We start from the raw sequence: 21,804 nt of genomic DNA, 5'->3' as shown, positions 1-21,804 counted from the left end.
TGTCCTAAATAAATGTGGCATGTTTCGGATCGGAACGAGTTTCATACAAGACAGGTTTCTGCATGTAACGGGCTTCAGATTGGAACGGGTTCGGTTCAGGTTTCAAGCCAACACAAGTTTTCACACAGGATGGGGTGGGTTTTGGTTTCTTTTGTCTCTTTTTGGTCGATTCCGGACTCGCTTTTGTCCGTCACGTTTTTGTTCGGTTTGAATTCTTTTAGTTTCGTTTTATTTGATTTTTTCGATTTCGATTGATTTGGTTCAATTTTGACTTTTTGTTTCATTTTCGTTGATTTTTTCAGTTTCGGTTTGATTATCGTTTTTTTATAGAACGAGGACAACGTAGGAAACATTTTAATGTTTTTACTTTTTTTTGTTTATGATTTATATTTTGTGTTATGATTTTTTGAGTATTATTTTTAAATATTTTTAGAGGGTTTTTTGATCTTAATAGAAAACCCATAAAAAATTATAACTCAAAATATAAATAGAAAAAAAAAATCTAAAAAACTAAAATGTTTCGGTTGTTATCCTAAAAAAAATTAAAAAAAAATCGAAACCCGTTCCGACCCTAACCTATTCCGACCCAAACCAAAACAACATTTTTTAATTGACATGTTCTAACCCAAACTTATTTTGACTCATAACTCATTTCAACCCATGACCCGTTTGACCTAAGCCAACCTATTTGTCACCTCTAGTAGTGATTATAAATGTCAACTCATTATATACCTGATGAAACGGTGTCACCATTAACTCATCACTTATACATCACGTAATTTCCACTATGCACGTTTTAAGTGCGTTATAATTTCTTTTTGGTAATCATTACAAGTGCATAACAATATAAATTTAACAGTCACTACTAAATATATATGTATAAATTATTACTCTCCTTGAGAGTTACATTTAGAAAAGAACAGTTTCAAAGCACGGGCAACAGTAAGTTACAAAAATTAACACAAGAATATAAAAGAATTTCTCTGGCACGTCACCACAAACGCAGTTTCCCTGATACGTTTCTAGCGTTCCGTCTATTTACCAAACGTCACGGAGGTACCTTCCCGACATTTGTAAATTCTTCACGTAGAGTTCTGCCTTTGACGAGTCTAGTGATCCCTGAAATCAACGAAGTTATGGTTGTTAACATTAGCTATAAAGCTAGGCGTATAGACAAGAATTTTCATTTAACATAATACTATAATAGGATACTATCTTTCGATCAAAAGTTTAAACATGTGAACTGTATGAAGTGAAGAAGAAACCCACGCACAGTGGCATATTCGTAACTCTGAGAATTAATTATTTACACTATAAGAAATGTACTAGAGTAATAATTATGCTATAAAAAAATATACTAGAACAATAACAATTACGCTATAGTTTTATGAGTAAGCTAGTTGCACTTCTCTTGTAGCATACGAAAATGCCACCGTGTAATTTTGTTTCTTCACTTTCAATAGTTTGTGCGATGAGGGTGTACATGATCCTACCCACCCACACACACATATATATATATACACACAAAAACAAACCAACTAAACAGATAAGCAAATGTAAGAGCAATCACATCCCATTCTTTATAATCTTTTAGATCTTTAAATTATGCGGAAAACATGAAAAAAAAACTCCCATCCATTATATGGATTATATACATGGGCTGAATAGTAATTTCTTATATTTATACCATATAATTCTTTTGTGAGCGCGAGAGAAAAATAAACATAAAAATTGATTAGAAGTGAATTATTTAATTAAATAAAGATAATTAAAAGGAACGAGATGTGGAGGTTTTTTTTATAAGATTAATAAAATTTTAAGGTTAAAGTCGATATTTAGTTAAATTATATAAATAAAGATAAAGAATAAAATGTGACCGTTCTAATGGGTCAAAATTGCCGCTCGTAGAACAAATGTCCAAATTGACCTCAACTAATGAAAAAGAAAGGTTTGTTGGACCAATAAAAAGGTAAATTTAATTTGGTGATACACAAAATCACTGTCATAGTTAAAAACGACACCTCAAAAGATGGTGTCCATAAAACAAGATGGTGGGCCCCAAAGTGTTTTAACACCATAAAATTATTTATATCTGTCACCATCTCAGCCAACTCCAACCATATAATAAACCTACCCATCCCATATGTATGTATATAAATAAACAATATTTAATGAACACAAAATAACTTTTATAAAAGTTAAAATATATATGTGATGATTAGTACCTGTTCTTGCACAATGGTGTGTAGGGTCCGATGTACATCTTTGGCCATGCCTTTGGCATCACCACATACATACAAATATGCTCCTTCAGAAAGAAGGTTCCAGATATCTGAAGCCTGCAGGACAAATTTGCATTGTAAACATATATTAAAAAAAAGATCTATGTGAATAAATAAAAAAAAATAAGAGAGATTATTCACCTTATCGTTCATCTTGTGTTGAACGTATTCCTTAGTCGGGCCTTCGCGGGAGAAGGCAACAATTAGCTCGGAAAGAGCACCCGTCTCGACAAAGTTGTTAAGCTCGTCTTCATATATGAAATCCTGAACGGGTCAAAAATATAAATATGAATTAGCTACAAGGAAACGGGTCAAATGGGCTGCCAGGGTTGAAAAATATAACTGTTATAATCATATTTGACCTAATTCGTTATTAAAAAAAAATGGAATGACTAAATTCAAGTAGGCTAGTAAGCAAACCGTCGCAAACCGTCCCGTAGAGTGTTTGTTTATTTAATGAATGAACAATGAGCAACCATGAAAACACGCCCCATTCGTTTATTAATGTTCGTGAGCAGTTGTTTTTGTTCACTTATTCACGTTCACCTCGTCTATATGCGTTCATTTACATATTCTTTAAATTTATTTAACTATTGAATTTAACAAATGATCGAACACATCCATTTTCTTCGTTTGCATTCATTCATTTATGTTCGTTTTGGAATATTAACAAACCGAACACGTTCATTTTCTTAAAAAGCATACAGGAACAAAGAATCTGTTTGTTTAAGTGTTGGTGTTCATTTTTTTGTTCGGTTAATGTTAAACAAATGAACAAAACCAAGCACCCCGCTTATGCTCGTTTGCATGCCTAACTTGACTGGGATAAACATACCACTTTGCGATTTCTGCAACCGAAGAACAGAACAGATGACCCGAGCTCAGTTCCAGCTTCCTTCAAAGCCAACCGTTCTTGAAGAAAACCTCTAAACGGAGCCAATCCCGTACCAGGGCCAATCATAATAACTGGAACCTTTGGGTCGGAAGGTAGTCTGAAATTAGATGTTCTAACATATATAGGGGCCCAACTGCAGTCTTCACTTTCCGTCATAGGCACCGCGTTCTGTAAACAAATCATAAATTTTAAATATACTAAGTAAAAGCTGAAAAGTGATGGCTTTGCCCCTGTGGCTTGCCCTCTTTAACCATTAAAAATCTTTTAACAAACTGGCCCTAATCCAGTTAAATTTTGCTGTTAAGCAAGCTCACGTGCCCCTCACATGAGGGGCATTTTAGTCTTTTTTTTCCACCAAGTTTTAAACACCCATTGATTTAAACCCTAGCACGGTATAGGGTGCTTATAACTTGGCAAAAAAAGGACTAAAATGCCATGTGAGGGGCAAGTGAGCATACAAGCGAAAAATCTAACTGGGTTAGGGCTAGGGGACAAAATAATTATAGAATATAAACCTCATGCCCTGATTTGTTAAAAAAAATTTCTTACTAAAATGGCTAAAGAGAGCAAACCACATGGACCAAAACCATATTTTACTCTAAATAAAAATACCTTCATCCAGGTTGAACAAACTCCTTTGTGAATACGGCCAGTTGGCGTTTTCTCATAAACTAATGCACAAGTGACATGAATCCTATTTGGTGCCATCCTGTAATACAAAACAATACAAGTGTATTGATATCAAACTGTGTCTCATTTTTTATTTATTTATTTTTTTGAATTGATGATTTACTTACTTTGGAGAGGATGAAATTGAGTAGTATCGGGGCTGTAAACGAGGGGCAACAGATGCAAAGAAAACGCCAAGTGGCGGCTTGGCTGATGGGAAGGCTTCCATTACTTCTAAAAGGCTTCTTTGGCTTGCAACTATCCATTGAGAATATTCATCCTGAAAATCATTGAATAATATCAATCTCCACATTATGAATATAGACATTGTCAAATTAATGCCTTTTAAGATAATAATTTATGAAATGAAGTCGAACCTTTCCAGCAGGAGATGCAAGAAACTTCAACCTTTCAGCTTCATCGGGATCAGTGGCATGTGCAGCTAGTGCAAGCAAAGCTGACTGAAATTGGATTAATATATTAGAAACAGGTCAAAAAAGGGTCACTTCTTCTGGCACGGGCCAAAACAAAAACGGGCGAGTGAGGTTGGATTGAGTCAGAATGACCTTTTTGTCCATTTAAAAAAAATAGCTACAACTTTTACAGAAACAATGGAATCTTTGAACAAACACTATTTTAAAAGGTAGTGTTTTCACGAGTCAAAAGAAGGAGACTCAGGTTGAGCAGCGGGTCAAAAAAAGGTCTACTTTTACACTGACCAAATCAGTGAGCCATGGTCGGTTTGATCCGCAAGCAACTTTTTTCCCCGTTTAAAAAGAGTCACATTTACAGAAACAATGTGAATCTTTGAATAAACATTGCTTAGAATGTTGTGTTTTCACGGGTCAAAACAGAGCAATTCAGGTTGGATGTGACCCCACAAACGACTTTTTAGCCCATTTAAAAGAAGTTACAAACTCAAAAAAACAATGTGAATCTTTGAGCAAACACCATTTAAGAGGTTCTGTTTGCACGGGTCAAAACAGAGGGGGTAATACCTTTTTGGGAGAACTCAAAACATCAGCATAACGAGACAACGCTTTTCTCAAAGTACATGGAGGGAAAGGAGGTGGCAAGGAGGCCCCGCCGAGTGGCGTCCCGTCATCTTTGTCAGTGTGAATAGAGAAATAAGTGTCAGGTGATACACCCACTAATCTTTCAGCCTCGTCCACAACTTCACTCAAGTTTTCACAATAAACTCCAACATGGTCCCCAGTTTCATATCTGATGCAAACAAATTCGGTCATGTGAGGGGTTGATAATAAGTTTATCATCCATTCGTAACAAATTATCAGATACCCCTCGAAGAACTTACGTTAGTTCGGTATTAGATATATCAAATTCAAGATGAATACAAGACCGGTCAGATTGAGGGCTATGAAGTTCCTTTTTGACAGCAACATTGGATCTTCGATCAAGCACAATTATGTCAGGTACTCAGGTTTGGAAGACAATCAAGTAATAATAAGATTAGATAACAAATTAAAAGTTGAAACTGTTATGATACCTGCATGGATGTTGAGCATCGTGAACAGTATGACCATTTGTCATACTATTATCTTCAGAAAACATGTCTGGTTTCTCATGAAAAACAACACGGTACTCGGAAACTGCAGCTGTGTAAGGAGTGGCAACACTTGTATCATCTTCATCACGAAGTATTTGATCCAACTCAGGCCACACTAACTCTTTCCTGAAGAAAAGTTCAATGCGATATTAAAACTCACCATTACATGCAGTCATTGTTGACTACTAGTTGAACTTTTACAATTCAATACAAACATCAAAAAATGTATTTCTTTAAATACCATGCAGTGAAGTCATCTTCAATACATTGATCATCATCTCCAAGGCCAACAGGAACAAGACGCTTAGCACCTGTAAATTGTAAAGCATATACACATTGAATTAATTAAAGCATTTAAGTAACAAAAGTTGCAGACAAATGCAAATTATCATCTCCTGTATTATAAACTGGATAAGTAATGGCATACCCTGTTCAGCAAGACCTTCATCAACCACCTTTGCAATCTACATATCACACGAAGTAAATAAAAATAAGCTAGATATAGCATATCATGTAACTGAACATTTATAATGTTAATAATAGTTCTTAGGTATAAACATACACAACATGATATTTAGCATTAACTGCTACCTTGTTAAAATGTTCATATTGTCTGTTGCCAAGGCCAAATACTCCATACTGAAGCTTATTAAGCCATTCTCCTTTCGGCTCGCCCTGCACACGTAACAAAAAATTTAAAGTCAGCATGCAAAATTCTGGTTAAATACAATAATGGATCTACAAATCGCACGATGTTTACCTCAGCAAACCATTTATAGAATCTAGCAGCGTTATCTGTTGGCTCACCATCTCCATACCTACAAAATCAAGATCATAATCCAAATTCATTTAATAAATACTCATCTACCACCTCCCCTTATTATATTATTATACAGTTATATAAATATCATAGCAATTTAATGTTAAATGTTTATTAATAAATAACTTTTGACTTAAAAGGTTCCAAAAAAATAGCTATTAAATGGCAGACTTACGTAGCCAAAAAGAAAAAAGCTAAAGATTCCTTCTTTAGTTTCTCCTCATACTCATCATCAGCAGCAGCAGCATAATCATCCTACGATTTAGAAATCAAATTCAATTTCAATTCACTAATCACGATTCAATTGGCCAATAAAAGTTCAAACTTTATGAATCAAAGTACATCTAATATCATATCTGTAAAGTCAAAAATACTCACCAAATCAATTACTTTAAACACTGCCTTTTCGTATCTAGCTTTAGCTTCCTCCACAAGTGCCTTTACACAACAGTAATAAATCATGTCAACAACACCGCTAAAATCATCTATAATTAATTTTTTAAAACTAGGATGCGATCAACACCATACCAGTACCACGCTGAAAAATAGCGATACCAAAAACGACTGAAAAAATATACCAAACACCGCACAGATTTTTTCCAGTACCACTAAAAATACCTAAACAGAAGGTACCGATACCTGAAACATGAAAAACCGACTACTGGTCCCATTGAAAATACCGACGGAAACATGAAAAACTGAATACTGGTACCACTGAAACAAAGGGCATCAATACCGAAAACATTAAAGACCAAGTACCAATACCGAAAACATTAAAACCCGAAAAACACCAAAGCCTAAGAGTACCAATACCGAAAAAAATTAAATTTGAACTGATAGTGTTCAATCAGTACCGGTACCATTGAAAATATCGAAAAATACCTAAACCAAAAGTACCGAGACCAAAAAATTAAAAACCAGTACCGGTACCTCTATATTCCCTATTAAAAACTAAGTACCTGATACCTGTACCTATATATTCGGTACAAATGCTCATCCCTAATTAGAAACGATTGTGTTCAATCTGTACCGGTACCATTAAAGTATCAAAAAATACCTAACCGGTACCGAAAACATTAAAAACCGAGTATTCGGTACCAAACGCTCATCCCTAATTATTATTATTATTATTATTATTATTATTATAAACCAAACCCTTCACCTTCGCAAAACCTTCGGCAGTTCCGGTCTGCGTCCCGAAGAAGACGGTAACCTTCTTCTTGCCATCACCCACCTCCTCTTCCTCCACGACTCTCTTCGGGACCACCACCACCGGCGGCTCAACAACCTTCTTGGTAGCCGATCTCCGCCACACCAAAACGAAGACGCATCCGATCAGCACCGCAACGGAGGTGGTGAGCACCATGAAGAGCTCACGGTTCTCCATGATGATCGATAACGGCGGCGGCGTGGAGTCCGATGCGTTGGAGGTGTCGAATACCTTGCCGTTGAGTAACGCCGTTACGAGGTCCAGTGGGGAGACCTTGACGGAGGTGGAGTCCATGGATGGATCGAGAGTAATTGAAGTTTTAGAGAGAGAAAGTGGTGATTTAAGTCTCTCTCTAGAAAGAAAGATGGATGGATGGATGGATGGATGGTGAAATGGAATTGGTGAGGTGGTTGAGGGAGGTGTTTTATTTATGGCGATGGGAAATGCAGTCTACCCAATCAGACTCGCTCACTGGTCAACTTATACCTACCTCCTCCATTACTTTCACCATATTGGTTATTTTGTTCGGTTATAAAGGTTTAGAAAAATAAATGTTTTTTTATTAGACAGAATTACAAATTTTGTTCTTTAAAATAAGACGAATTACGGTTCGTGTTCTTTTTTTAGTTTCCTTGCAGGCGGTGTACTTTAAACCTTATTTTTCCTACAAGTTTTGTCCTTTACGCTAACTGGGTTAGAAAAAGTCAGTTAAATCCCATCACGTGAGGCGCATGTGAGGGTAGTTTTGTCCTTTCATATATCTCTGCAACTAACCCCCCCCCCTTTATCAGTCTTCCCCCTCTTTTTAACCCAACCCCACCTTCAATCGATCAGGGTACGATTAGGGCTTCAATCAATTAGGGCTCGATGCGAAATTCAAATACCAGGGCTCAATTGATGATGGCTTACTGTGTTTGTGGCAAGGTAGCAGTTGTTCGAACTTCATGGACTGATAGAAATCCAGGTCGTCGGTTTTTCTCTTGTCCGGACATGGTAAGTGTGTAATTCGATTTAAGTTCCAGTCAATTGTTTATACTTCATGTTTCTCCTCTTTTCCAGACATCGGATTGCCCCTTTCTTGGATGGCGTGACCCACCAATGTGTGAACGGGCATTGGAGATTATCCCGGGCTTATTGAAGTCGAAAAACAAGGTTGAACAAAGTTTAGAGAGTCATAAAGAACAAGCAAGGAAGATGAAGAACAGATTGGTCATTAGTTGGATCATTTTCATTGCAATTGTAATTGCAATGAAAATGTAACTAGTTGACTGAATTTGAAGTTGTTGACTATTTGTATTTTGACTTTATTAGTTGATTTAGGACTTTATGCAGTTTAAGTATTATGTATTTTGACTTTATTTTGGATGTAATTTTGGATCCCTTTTAAGCAATGTATCATCAGTTTATTTTGGATTTAATTTGGATCTTTGGTTAGTTTATTTTGGACTTTTGGATGGATGCTATACACAATCTGCACATTGTGCACTATCTACACATTATGCACAATCTGCACATTGTGCACTATCTACACATCCATCTACAACATCCATAAACCATAAACCAAGAGATGAATACTGCATAATATGATCTGATCTGATCCAAGGGCAAATAAGTAAAAACTGCACAATATGCACAAAAAGATGAATGAGTCATCTGCACAAACATCCATCTGCCAAACCATTAAATTATGTAAAATCTGATCCAAGGGCAAATATGTCCAAACCCTTAAAATAAGTAACATCTGATCCATCTGCAGTTCTGCACAACCATTACCAACAACCATAAATGCAAACAACAACCAAGTTAAATAATGAACAATCATATTAAAAGCTACTTGTCATTTAACAACTACTAAACATTAATCAACCATATTAAAGTCAACAACTTAATACATCCATACCATGAAAAACTTGAAAAAAAGTCTAACAACTTAAAAATATCCATACCATAAAGTCATAAAAACTACAAAAATAGTCAAACAGTAGGCACATTAATCAGCAAGATTTTTCATGCATGATTCTTGTTGTGACCCTTTTGACCACATGTCCCACAAGTGTTTGATCCTTTTGGCTTTGTCTTTCTCACTGCCTTCACTTTCTGACCTTCACCCTCCACAGCCTTTCCCTTACCCTTTGCATCAACCTTTCCCTTGCCATTTGCATCAACCTTTGACTTTTTCCTTGAACCACCATATTCCCTTTCCACTGCTGACTTTTTCCTTGATTTCTTTGGCCTTCCAGTTTGCTTTTTGAATTTAGGAGCTGTGATCTGGATTGGGACTTGTGATGTGGGCCACATACTCATACCATTGATGGGATACACCTTGTAGCTATACACTGCCTTCCACCTATCCATTGTGTAAATTGGTTTGACAAATGTTTCTGGCCTGCCAACAGATCTGTCATGTGCACCCTTCACCCAAATACATGCCCCCACATGTCTACAAGGTATCCCAGTTATCTCCCATCTCCTACATGCACATGTACTTGTGCTCATGTTCACTACACAATGATCACCACATGGACCTGTTACCTGATAATGATCCTCACCATTCCAATGCACAAAATACCTATCATCCAAATATGTAAATCATTCACATCATTTACAAGACAAGTAAATATTCACATACAACTCACCTGCTTGCTTCCTTCTTCACTGACTCCATAATTTGTGTAGCATATGGTGTTAGTAACCCTGATGACCTATCAATTACCTTTAACACAGTAACAATCTTCCTCATCACATATTCTCTGATGTATTCCAGCAATGTGATAATAGGCTTGTCCCTTCCATCTACCAGCTTTGAATTGAAACATTCACACATGTTGTTGGTCAACACATCAGACATTGCTCTACCTATTATAACAAAACACAACAGATAAAGGACAAAACTTGAAAGTTATGAGAGAATAAAGGATACAAAATTAAAAACTTATCAGAGAAGTGTGACGTTGACCATGTTTCTGGTGGGATCTTAGATACCCAAATATGACACCTTTTGTTCAAGTTTTTTAGGTTGTTCATCTCTCTCTCATATTGTGTAGGTGATGTACATCTAGCCAGCTTCCAAAGAGCATCCCTTAAAAGCTTTCCTTTGAAGAGTGATCTTAGGTTATCTTCAATGTGCCTCACACAAAACCTATGCTCTGCAGAAGGAAACAACTTATCTACAGCCTGTATAAGACCCTTTTGCCTGTCACTCATAAAGGTAAACTTGGATCTGTTGTTTATATCCAAGTCATCACCAAGGCATTCCAAGAACCATTCCCAAGAGTTCAATGTTTCAGCTTCAACTACAGCATATGCAACAGGGTAGTATCCATTGTTTGGATCTAGAGCAACTGCTGTTAAAAGTTGACCAGGCCAAGCACTTTTAAGGAAAGCCCCATCCAGTCCCAACAGATCCCTACCTATTGCTTTGAACCCCTTTTTCAAAGACCCCAAACAGATGTATATCCTCTTGAATTGTCTTGTCTCAGATGTTGGATCTGAGCATTCTTCTAATTCAAGATTTACTGTTGTATCTGGATTAGTCCTCTTCAATTCTTCAATATAATCCCTCAATAACCCATATTGGCCTCTGAAATTTCCAATTATATGTTTCCTGGCCAACATCTTTGCCCTATAAGCTTTCATCTCAGACACATCAACTTCAAACCTCCTTTGAAACCTTTCTTTGATGGATTTAACTTTCAGCTTTGGGTCATCTTGAAGATCAGTAACCAAATGGTTTGAGAGGAACCCGGCTGTGCAAGCATAAATTTCCCTAGATTGAAGGCATTTATGTTCATTTATCAACCTTGTAATTTTCCATGAAGCTGTTCTCTTTTGGTATGACAACAACAGTACCCAAGGGCATCTAATAGCAAGTGGGTCTTTCCTTTTTCCCCTACCCCCAATACTTTTCTGGACTGGTCCCTCATCTTTATTAGCACTGCTGGATCCAACCCCCTGCATGTGGGACCCATGTTCCATATCTCCTTCACACACAGCCCTGACCCTTACCAAATCATCTTTTCTTATCCTAATTTGTCTTCTTGTTTCAACTGCATGTGCCTTGATCATATCCTTCACCTCTGCTTTTGTACCAAAAACTTGTCCCACATGGAAAAGATAATCCATGTCCCCCTCATTTCTTTGTTTCTCATTATACATCCTATCATTATCCAATATCACATCATCCATTTCTATGTCCAAACCCTCTAAACTACAATTTGCATCCTGCTGTTCAACTTCAAAATCAGTATGCAGTCTGAAATCCCTCATATCTACATCTACATCATGTGTTTCACCATCTTCATAGTTGAAGTCACTATCTGAATCACTTTCTGAATCTTCATCACCATCCCTAGTTTTCTTAACATTTTTAGATTTCTTTTTGTTCTTAGATTTCTTCACATTCTTTGGTTGGACAACCCTCTAGATGTTCATCATCATCAGAACTCTCATCTCTCATTTCATAGTTAGAATCCCTACTATCATCAGTTCCACTTTCATCTGAACTTGAAGACTCATCTCCACTTTCTTCATCTGAAATTGAAGAATCTTTACTATCTCCATCCCCACCTCCATTGTAATCCATATCCACCTCATTTGTAGGCTGCACACCATATCCACCTCCATCCCCACCTCCATCTACATCACCATTGTAATCAATCTCCACCTCATTTGTAGGTTGCACACCAAAATCATCCTCTCCAAACATAGGGTCAAATTCTGGATCCTCATGACATATATCAATCTGGTCTTGTTGTTCAACAACACCAACATTATTCTCTTCTTGAACATTCACATTTGCATCCTGTTTGTCTTGTTCCACAACTACCTTTTGAACAACAACCTCATTTATGCTATCTTGCCATTCCAACAACAACCTTTTCTTAACTGAGTTTGCTTTATCTAGTACGACCTCACTTGCAAGAAACTCCTCATCTGTTATCTCTTCAATGGTAAACTTTGAGGGTGAGCAGAAGTATGTGTGTACAGAGGTGAACTCATGCTCAACATACACATTCATTAACTGATTAAAAGCTCCAATATACTTAGCAAATCCCCTAACATCATCATCACTTCCCAAAGCTTTAAGCCCCCAATCCAATTTTGAACCCGGTACTACATAATGGTAGAATCTAACCTTATCTGTAGGATAGGATAATTCAAGCAAGATCCGATCAAGCTCGTGAACTGAAAACTTGTCAATATCTAGCATGTCAACAAAATGGACAACGGCTCTGTTATAAACCCGTCCAGGAAATTTAGTGAAACTGCCACCATGGTGCATCTTGATCGTGAACAAATGTGGATTATTTACTACACAAACAAGATTAAACAGCTGTTAGTTAAATAAACCCAATTATAAACCCTAAAGTTTTAACTTACCATAAAACGCATCAGCATTTGATTGTTCATCAGCTTCACGAATGTAGAATCGAGGAGGAGGAGGATCATCCATCTTACATTTTTAAGTTTTGAGAATGATGTGCAATTTAAGGTATTAACTGTCGGGTTGTTGAGTCGAGTCGGATACGAGGGTTTTTAATCGCCGGGAATTGAATCGATTGAAAGGGAGGGGGAAGACTGATAAAGGGGGGTTTAGTTGCAGAGATATATGAAAGGACAAAACTACCCTCACATGCGCCTCACGTGATGGGATTTAACTGACTTTTTCTAACCCGGTTAGCGTAAAGGACAAAACTTGTAGGAAAAAAAAGTTTAAAGTACACCGCCTGCAAGAAAACTAAAGAAATGACACAAACCGTAATTCGTCTTATTTTAAAAGACAAAATTTGTAATTGGGTCTTATATATATATTAAAAAGCAGATCAACTTTCTCTCACAAAATTACTGTAGAATTTACTATTCATTATTATATGATTTCATTAGTTATTATTCACGAAATTTTCAAGAAACTTTTTGTAACCTTACAAATTTAAAATGTTAGGTTTTTATTCTTTTCATTTTGCTTTTTAATTTCAACTAATTATATACTTCCTTCGTCCCATTATAAGTGTCATAGTTTGACTTTTTAAGTCTTTCTTTTGCAACCTTGATCGTAAATATTTTTGTTCGTGTCATATAATACTTGATGAAAATTATATCAATGCAAAATACATTTAAAACTCAATCCATTCATATATTTTACATCAAGTATTATATAACACAAACAAAAATATTGTCGGTCAAAGTTAAACAAGAAAGACTTGAAAAATCAAACTAGGACACTTATAATGGGACAGATGGAGTATTTAACAAACTATATTTTAAACACTAAAGTTAAACAAGTATCGGCTTTACATGTTGTTTTCCTATTTTTTATAGTTCGTCTTTACAGTGGCCAAAACATTTTTCATGATTTAAAAATATCCTATCGCCGCATGCTTTTATATTCGCGCTTCGACGTTTGGTACCGCCCTTTTAAAATATTGTTTTTGCTTACTAATTTACGTTTACCAATAGGTGTTAGCGCCTCTGATACTAACCGAATTTGCGTTGGTTCGTAGATGTAACGTGTCGGTTTTTTTGGTTCTACATATGAATATTTGTTGTATTTTAACATTGACGTTTTATTTCTTTTGTTTAGTTCCGATGTCATAACCTGATACAGACTGACTTCGCGTCGACTCGCAGGGCGTTCATGATTTTACGTTTTTAAGTATGTATTTATACAGACAGACTTCGCGTCGACTCGCAGCACGTTCATGATTTTACGATTTTACGTATGTATTTTTGTTTGATTTAGTGGTCCCGCTGCGAAGCGCAGGATCTAAATCCTAGTTATAAGGAAAAAATTCATGGTTTTGTCATTTCTCATTTGTCATAAGTTCTTTTTTTAATTGTTTTAATTTATCAAATATTTTAATTTTTTGATTTCTTAATTTGTTTTCTATATTTTTATTTTTATTTGGTTTTATTTTTATATGATTTAGTGACGGGCGTGGATCCGACACTATTCGTAATGAACCTTATTCATACCTAGCGAATGCGCGGTTGAGCGTTGACGAATGCATGCAGTTTCTTTTTTGTTTTAGTTACGATATCATCATGAACCTAACCGATACATACCAGATCCGCGATGACTTGCAACCGCAACGAGTAGGTTTTACCAACCGAAGACCCTTGGACTAAACATGAATACATTTTTTACACTAGCCTAGATTTTTGGCTATATAAAAGACCTTAAATTTTCATTTTAATTTGCTCATACAATTAAGGCTAATAAAGAGTATTCGGATTTCAATTCAAGGATTTGATGAAAATTTTAGCTAGACCTCACACTTAACATTTTTTTAATGTATATTTTTTTAAAGGACAAACTAAATTATTCGGTTGGTTGGGTAGAGTTTACATAACATAGACTTGGTCTCGTACCCCTTAGTAGACTACTTTACATGCCGTTCCAAAAATAGATAATAAATGATATTGATAATAGACATTACAAACTTGGTCCATGGCGTGCATTTATTTTTCTAATCCCTTGTACAACAATTCTTTTTTTACCAGCAAAACAGACCATTATTACTCAACAGTCAACACAATCATAGTTTACAATTTAGTGATTTTACAACTTAGCAAGTGTTGAAAAACAAGAAAATGAACTACAAAGTACAAACATTTAACCGGGACACAAACAAATATATTGGTACAAAACGACGCCATTTGACGTGCAACAATTTAATGCTATTTTTGGCCACTCGTTTTCTTATTTTTGTAATCTGATCCCTTCCACAAGTAATGGTCAACCCACTCTTTCCTCATACCTTCCTGTTTTCTTATAAATTACACACACAAGCACACACTTGATTTCAAAACATTCTTTTGGTTTCTTCAACCATTTGTCTCACACCAATCACCATCTCCGTCAACATGCCTGAAAGCAAGGTAAATTTCATTACTTTCCATTTTTCATATGGAGTTCTTTTTTTGATGGTTTTGCGGGTTTAACTAAAAAACATATGGTTTATGGTGGGCCAAATTGACCGTGAAGCGTTTTTGGGGATTCTGCTATCTGAGATAGCTGAATAGGACACGTGAAAGGTGGGATCCGTTATCTCAGATAGCCATAAAAACATGCCTTTTCTCACCCGTCACATGCTTGTTTGATGGACACGTGACAAGCTTGGGTGGGATCCACTATCTCAGATATCGGAATCACCAAATACTTGGAAACCATCAAACTTTGGCTAAATCCACCAAACAAGCCAATAACTCGTTTCGTATGAACCTCTATTTCTTTCTTGTTAGAAAAAACCATATTTTTTTATTCCTATAGTTTAAATTTTTAATCTTCATCCATATTTATCAATTTTAATGTTATTAACCGGTAACAAATTGCAGAAAACGATTCTTAAACTGGACATCCATGACGAAAATGATAGAAGGAAGGCTTTAAAGGCTGTTTCGGGGCTTTCAGGTTAAAATGAATGTTCTTATTAACACTATCCAGTTTTTTAGCAGCATAGTTTGATTTAATAAAACATAATCCTTCTAAAACTCTTTCAGGGATCGAGTCCTTGTCAATCGAATTAAAAGACAAAAAACTAACGATTGTTGGAGACGTTGATCCGGTGGATGTGGTTGGAAAACTTAAAAAGAAATGGTACACTGAAATAGTTAGTGTTGGACCCGCAAAAGAACCGGAAAAGAAACCTGAACCCGACAAGAAGCCAGCTGAAGACGACGAGACGAAGAAGAAGATCAAGGAGCAGCAGGAACGAGAGGAAGCGTTTAGAAGATATATGGAAGCTACTTGTAGAGGATACTATAATCCTTACCCGATGCAACGATACTGTCTTCACCCTGTGGAAGAAGATCCTAGGGGTTGTGTTATGTCTTGATTGTACATGAAAAATGCATTAGGTCATCTATACGGGGTTGACTTTGGATCATTGTTTGTATATCATAATAATACTTGTATTTTTATAAAGGTTGAATAATATATTTTGAGCTTTGTTTTGATTTAATGATTGATGGGTGTCGAATCCAGCAAATAAAATAAACCAACTTAACACACTAAAATAGTATGAACGAAAGTAAGGTTCGTGTTCTCAGGGATACGGATTAATTTTATTATACCAAAACATTTTAAGTTCAACACGATTGTTTTAAAAAGGGGGGTTTTGATTTAAACTTAAAATTGATGAAAACAAAATATTTTAAAAATATGAACTCAGATATATAAAAACTAGTTCCAACACTAAGGCAATTACTTGATTTAATTCTAGCTTATGATCATTAACAATTATGGTGCACTGTTTTTAGTTAAATGGTTTGTATCAATACTAGACGTCACGCCGTTCGGACATCCACTCTATCTAATGTCTAACCACACGTCGTTTGGTGATTAGAGCCAACCTGCTACTCCAAGCTCACGCCGTTCAGATCTTAGTGTGCGGGTTGCGTGATAGAAGTATCGATTACAATCAAACACACACGCCGTTCGGTATGTTTAATTCGTGTAAAAGTTACTTGTTTTATTTAAAAATATGAGAAACTAGGTAAAATTCTATAATGATTTTGGGTTCATAGACAAACACAAAATATTATTTGTTTCTTTTACCAAAACTTAAAAACTGATTAGGGTTTTAAATATTGATGAACTTTATTAGAAATATTAACAAGGTGATCAAGTTTATTAACAATCTAATATAAACCGGAGTGGAACCGGGTTTAAGCACAAGAATTAAACAAACAAACCATTCAAATAAACGAATCACATAATCGGTTCACATAAGTTTCAAATCAAATCAAACCCTAGTGTTGAAATTATATTGATTTAGCCGAACATGGTGGCTAAATCAACCAAAGTAAATACAAAGGAAATCATATACTCAAAGCTTACTAAACAAAATCCAAAAAGTCCTTGCTGCTTTCTTTCTGCTCGTCGTGCTCACCAAGAGGAAGAAAAGAGATATCCCTCAAAAAGTTGTTGACTCCTCCTTTTAAGCCTCAATGTCATTAACTTGCTTTATCTTATTACTTGCACCCATTTAAAATTCAAAATACTCCATATCCCTATTAAATGTTTCATTTTTTTTTAAAAGTCAATCGGGTATATGAAATAGCTTTGGAGCTCATGAAAATATTCTTTCAATATAGTGCTCATAACTTCAAGCTTCAAGAACATGCGGTCCGACAATAATCGATATTTTTTATAATTCCTTCCAACGTCCATCGTCATCTCTTGTGACCGCTCCGCACCTACAAAAACATTAAAAAACAATCCAAAGTAGATTCCGCTCCACCAAAATAAGTGTTTCACAAAATAATTTGATATATGTACGATAAATGCATTAAATATGGTAAAAATTGAGCGTTTAAGTGTTATAAAACATGCCAAAAAATGCAACTAACAATGATGCACACAATGACTTCACAAACTTATCCTTGTGTATCTAAATAAAAAAAATACAAGTCTTATTTAGGGCTATTAACTAAAATAATAAACAAAATGTGTAGCTTTACTTAATTAAAAGGTCTCAAAGCTATATCCAAAGACCTTGATCTATCGGTATCAAATAATTGGATAAAGATTTGTTTTTCTAAGATCTCGTGGTTATCAAAATAGACTTAATTTACGAGTAAATTTAAAAGGTTTGTAAAATGCTATTGAAAAAAAATCAAAATTCTTTCGTGTCGTCCCGCCTCGCCCTGAAAATGATGTATTTATGTTTAATTTAATTAACGGATGCTTTCAATGGATATCTTACTATAATTAAAACTTGAATTTTACTGACTTCATTTTCAACAAAAACGATTATGTGATTCTCAGTTAGTCCCCTTAATTAAAAAAATTTGATGACATAATCTTCTTAATTATTTCTATTAAATAATATATATTTGATGACATATGCTGTAGAATGTTTCTTCAATACATTTTTATGTTCTTTCAATATTCTATTCTATGATTGAAATGTTATTATATGTTCATTATTTTTAACGATTTCATATTTTTAAAAATTTTCATATTTTCAAATTCTTTCAATATTCTTTTCTGTTCTAGAAAGTTATTTATATCATATATGTATTTTTAATGATTTCATATATTTTAAAATCTCTAACTACATTATAATCAAAATGAAATGCATTTCCGGTTCAATTTGAATTTATTAATATTCGAACCAGTGATAAAAATAAAATGTTAAACTAAAGAAGTATGAAGGCAATCTGGTAATAGTTCGAGCATTGGGAGTGTGGCGTTTCCAAACCGAAGAGGCAAACAATGGTCTCTTGACAAAGTCTACTATGTGCCCAGAATCATCATCATCATCATCATCATCATCATCATCATCATCATCGTACTCAGTATATCCCACCAATAGCAATGCTATGGTAGGGTCTGAGGAGGGTAAGATGTAGACAACCTTACCTCTACCCCATAGGGATAGAGAGGCTGCTTCCGATGAGACCCCCGGCTCGATAGTAGTTTTGCATCAAGCCTTGGACATAAGGCACATAGCACTCAATCATCGGGACACCGGCTGATTGATGCATGTGCCCTTGTCTTTCGGCTATCAACGCCACCACATGATGCCTGATTAACCTTCCCCCACTTTCAACGTTATTTTCACGAGATTAGTAAAATAACGTCAAAATTAGTGCAATTTTACTTTTGCCCACCCGAGAGTTCACACATATATACATTATATGCGTGCACCGCCAGCAGGGCATACTATGTGCCCAGAATGAAGAACATTATCTCGGTCCCTCAAATAACCAAGACTTGAAAGTATGTTTTGTTCAATCCACATGAAGTTTAGGGTGTTTGAGGAATTCAAGACTAAGTCAATACCCATATTCCAGGGTAACAAAAATGAGACGGTGAATGTCCTGGCAACCGAGTCTATATACATGTAAAATGCACGTAATCTTAGCCACGCCAATTTGTGGCATGTAAAATGCACGTAATCTTAGCCACGCCGATTTGTGGCATGTAAGGCTTGGTCATGTAGCCTACGGTAAATTAAACTTAAATCTCTAAAAAAAGAAAGTAAGAGTAACTTGAAGTTACAAATGAATATATATGTATGTAGAATGTAAATTTGGGAAGGCACACGAATTTCCTTTTGATAAGTCCAAACAGTAAACGAGCCAACCACTTGAGCTCATTCACATTGACGTGTTTAACTCGGTGAGATAGAAATCGATGAGTGGCATGGAGTATATGATCACTTTGATAGATTTATGTTTTCGCTATAAAACGCCCTGAACTCAAGGTGTTTCAAAGGTAATTGGGTTTACACATGCAAGATAGTTCTTAATTAAACTTCAATTTAACATAAATCGTAGCGAAAATCATACATATAATTCAAACCCGAAGGTGACAGATCGATAGAAGAACAATGTAAATTGTTTTAACATAACGAAAATTATATAACTTGGTCTGTACAGTTCAACTGGAGAACACTGCTTCCGTTCTAGCCATTCCTTAATGAAAATCATACTTATCAATTTGATGTGCATTCAAAAATTCAGCTTATTTGAGTGAGTTCTAGATTCATAACATTCACACACAAACATACCTTATAAGGGTACAAAACATAAAACTATGTCACGCCAAAGGATTACAACCTTATAAGACTGAGTTAAAAATGTCCAAGCCTACCAGTACTCTATTTTAACAGGTAGAAGACCATCATTCAAACAATTGTACATAAAGGCGTTGCACTACTATAAAAAGAGGTATTTTCTACGGCCAAATTTGTAGCAAAACATGGTTTGCTACGGGATTTGCCACGGACTTGTTCGTAGGTACAAGTCTCGTTGCTAACTTATTTGCTACGAGTTTTTGATACGGAATCGGAATTTTGCTATGATCTTAGATACCAAACGAGATGTCATTATTTTAGTTACATTAGCTACAGATTTTGCTAAAATTTGTTGGCTACGGATTGTTAGCTACGAATTATTAGCTACAAAATTTTACTACGTTTTTAGCTACGGAATTTTGCTACGATATATAACTACATAATTTTGCTACAGAATTTTTTTAGCTACGGAATTTGCTACCGACTTTCTTTAGCAACTTTGGCTACGGGAATTGGCTATTTAAATATTAATTTTCTTTATTTTGCTACCGGTTTTTTTGGAATCATTTTTATGATACTTATTATTTCAAGTTTGCTACGGGTTTTTTTCTTGCAACAAAATATTCGTAGCAAAGTCATTGCAAAATGTGTCCCTAGCTAATCCGTAGCAAAAATTGCTATCGGTTTTTTTCGAAACAAAAAATCGATGGCAAATACCTCTTTATGTAGTAGTGTTGCCAAATTCGATAAGGGATAAGTCTGTGTGAGGAACTATTGGTAGATTTTTATGTCTTAGCATACATACTAACATGTGCGCATTAGACCCCAGAATACAACTAAGGTATACTTGTCTATTATTGTACTTCACTTCAAATATGTACAAGGTTCACATGTGAAACTATCAACTTCTATGCCATGCTACAACTACAAGTTATCACTCATTCAAAAGTTTTCGCTTGGTCAAGTATTCGCATGCTATATATAGTACTTACTCGCGCCGCAGAATTATCACTTAAACTCGGATACTTTTACAAACGCTAGAACTATGGTATGCGAAAACAACTTCTTGCGAACACTATGTTTTTATGTGAAAATTCTAGTTATATGCAAAATTATGATAATTTGCAAAAAAACTATTGTTTTGCAAAAACTATGACTTATGGAAAACTATATATATGCGAGAACCATGTGTTGTATATGTCCCCTTTTGAGTTGATTCATTGTAACGTTTTAGGCCCATGTCTTGTTCTGTCCAAATCTGGTTTCAGATACTTCTTACGTTTCGTATTATTTTCGTATTATTGCTCTAGCTGGTAACGTACGTGACACTATTTTATGAAATATCGTTTCAAAATGTTTTCCCATTTTTGCCCTTCACATGTTGAGATAAACACACAATTCAATGTTTCTATTCGAACATCTGACCATGCAAAAAATATCTTTATAAACCTTTTTAATCTTACTTTCTGAAACATGATATATTTCATAAGTCTGTGTGTAAACGGGGTCGCTAGATTTGAAGTTTTTAAATTAGTTTACTCAGTATATTTTATAACCTATTTTTTGAAGAAAATAATATTAATATGAAAACCGAGTTGAATATTAGCGACCGGAGGTGGTGGTGATAGTGATGGTTGGATGTGGTGGTGCGCGGTGGTACTGGTGGTGTTTGTGTGTGACAAGCCATGGTAGAAGGCCATGTACTAGGTTCAAATTCGATATTGAGCATTTCTCTATCTTTTGTTTTATTTAAAATGTCGTCACCATGGTCATTAGGTCTTCATCAAAGGTCGATTCATGGGGAGACGATGGAGAAGAACAAATGGGAAAGTGGGAT

General features: G+C 35.4%; 2 protein-coding genes across 2 annotated transcripts; one reads left to right on the top strand and one right to left on the bottom strand.

Moving 5' to 3' along the window:
* Positions 1-921: 921 nt before the first annotated feature.
* On the bottom strand, positions 922-7,767 carry LOC143537384 (NADPH--cytochrome P450 reductase 1-like). The gene is made up of 17 exons (XM_077031167.1): positions 7,396-7,767; positions 6,612-6,671; positions 6,409-6,488; positions 6,174-6,231; positions 6,005-6,088; positions 5,841-5,877; positions 5,655-5,724; positions 5,354-5,539; positions 5,162-5,254; positions 4,845-5,070; positions 4,224-4,307; positions 3,975-4,126; positions 3,790-3,886; positions 3,118-3,345; positions 2,424-2,546; positions 2,226-2,339; positions 922-1,119 (listed from the first exon to the last, which is right to left on the bottom strand). Exons 1-17 carry the CDS (start codon positions 7,735-7,737, stop codon positions 1,039-1,041), a joined length of 2,115 nt encoding a protein of 704 aa, XP_076887282.1. The 5' UTR covers positions 7,738-7,767; the 3' UTR covers positions 922-1,038.
* Positions 7,768-15,129: 7,362 nt separating this feature from the next.
* Positions 15,130-16,398, top strand: LOC143537364 (heavy metal-associated isoprenylated plant protein 39-like). Its single transcript, XM_077031148.1, has 3 exons — positions 15,130-15,321; positions 15,778-15,853; positions 15,943-16,398. Exons 1-3 carry the CDS (start codon positions 15,307-15,309, stop codon positions 16,275-16,277), a joined length of 426 nt encoding a protein of 141 aa, XP_076887263.1. The 5' UTR covers positions 15,130-15,306; the 3' UTR covers positions 16,278-16,398.
* Positions 16,399-21,804: the final 5,406 nt, after the last annotated feature.

The sequence above is a fragment of the Bidens hawaiensis genome, unplaced genomic scaffold (assembly GCF_021521415.1).
Source record: "Bidens hawaiensis isolate Kalapana, Puna unplaced genomic scaffold, B.hawaiensis_p1.1 tig00011186_1, whole genome shotgun sequence".
In the NCBI taxonomy this organism is placed as follows: Eukaryota; Viridiplantae; Streptophyta; class Magnoliopsida; order Asterales; family Asteraceae; genus Bidens; species Bidens hawaiensis.
This window is presented reverse-complemented; position numbering and strand designations above follow the sequence as displayed.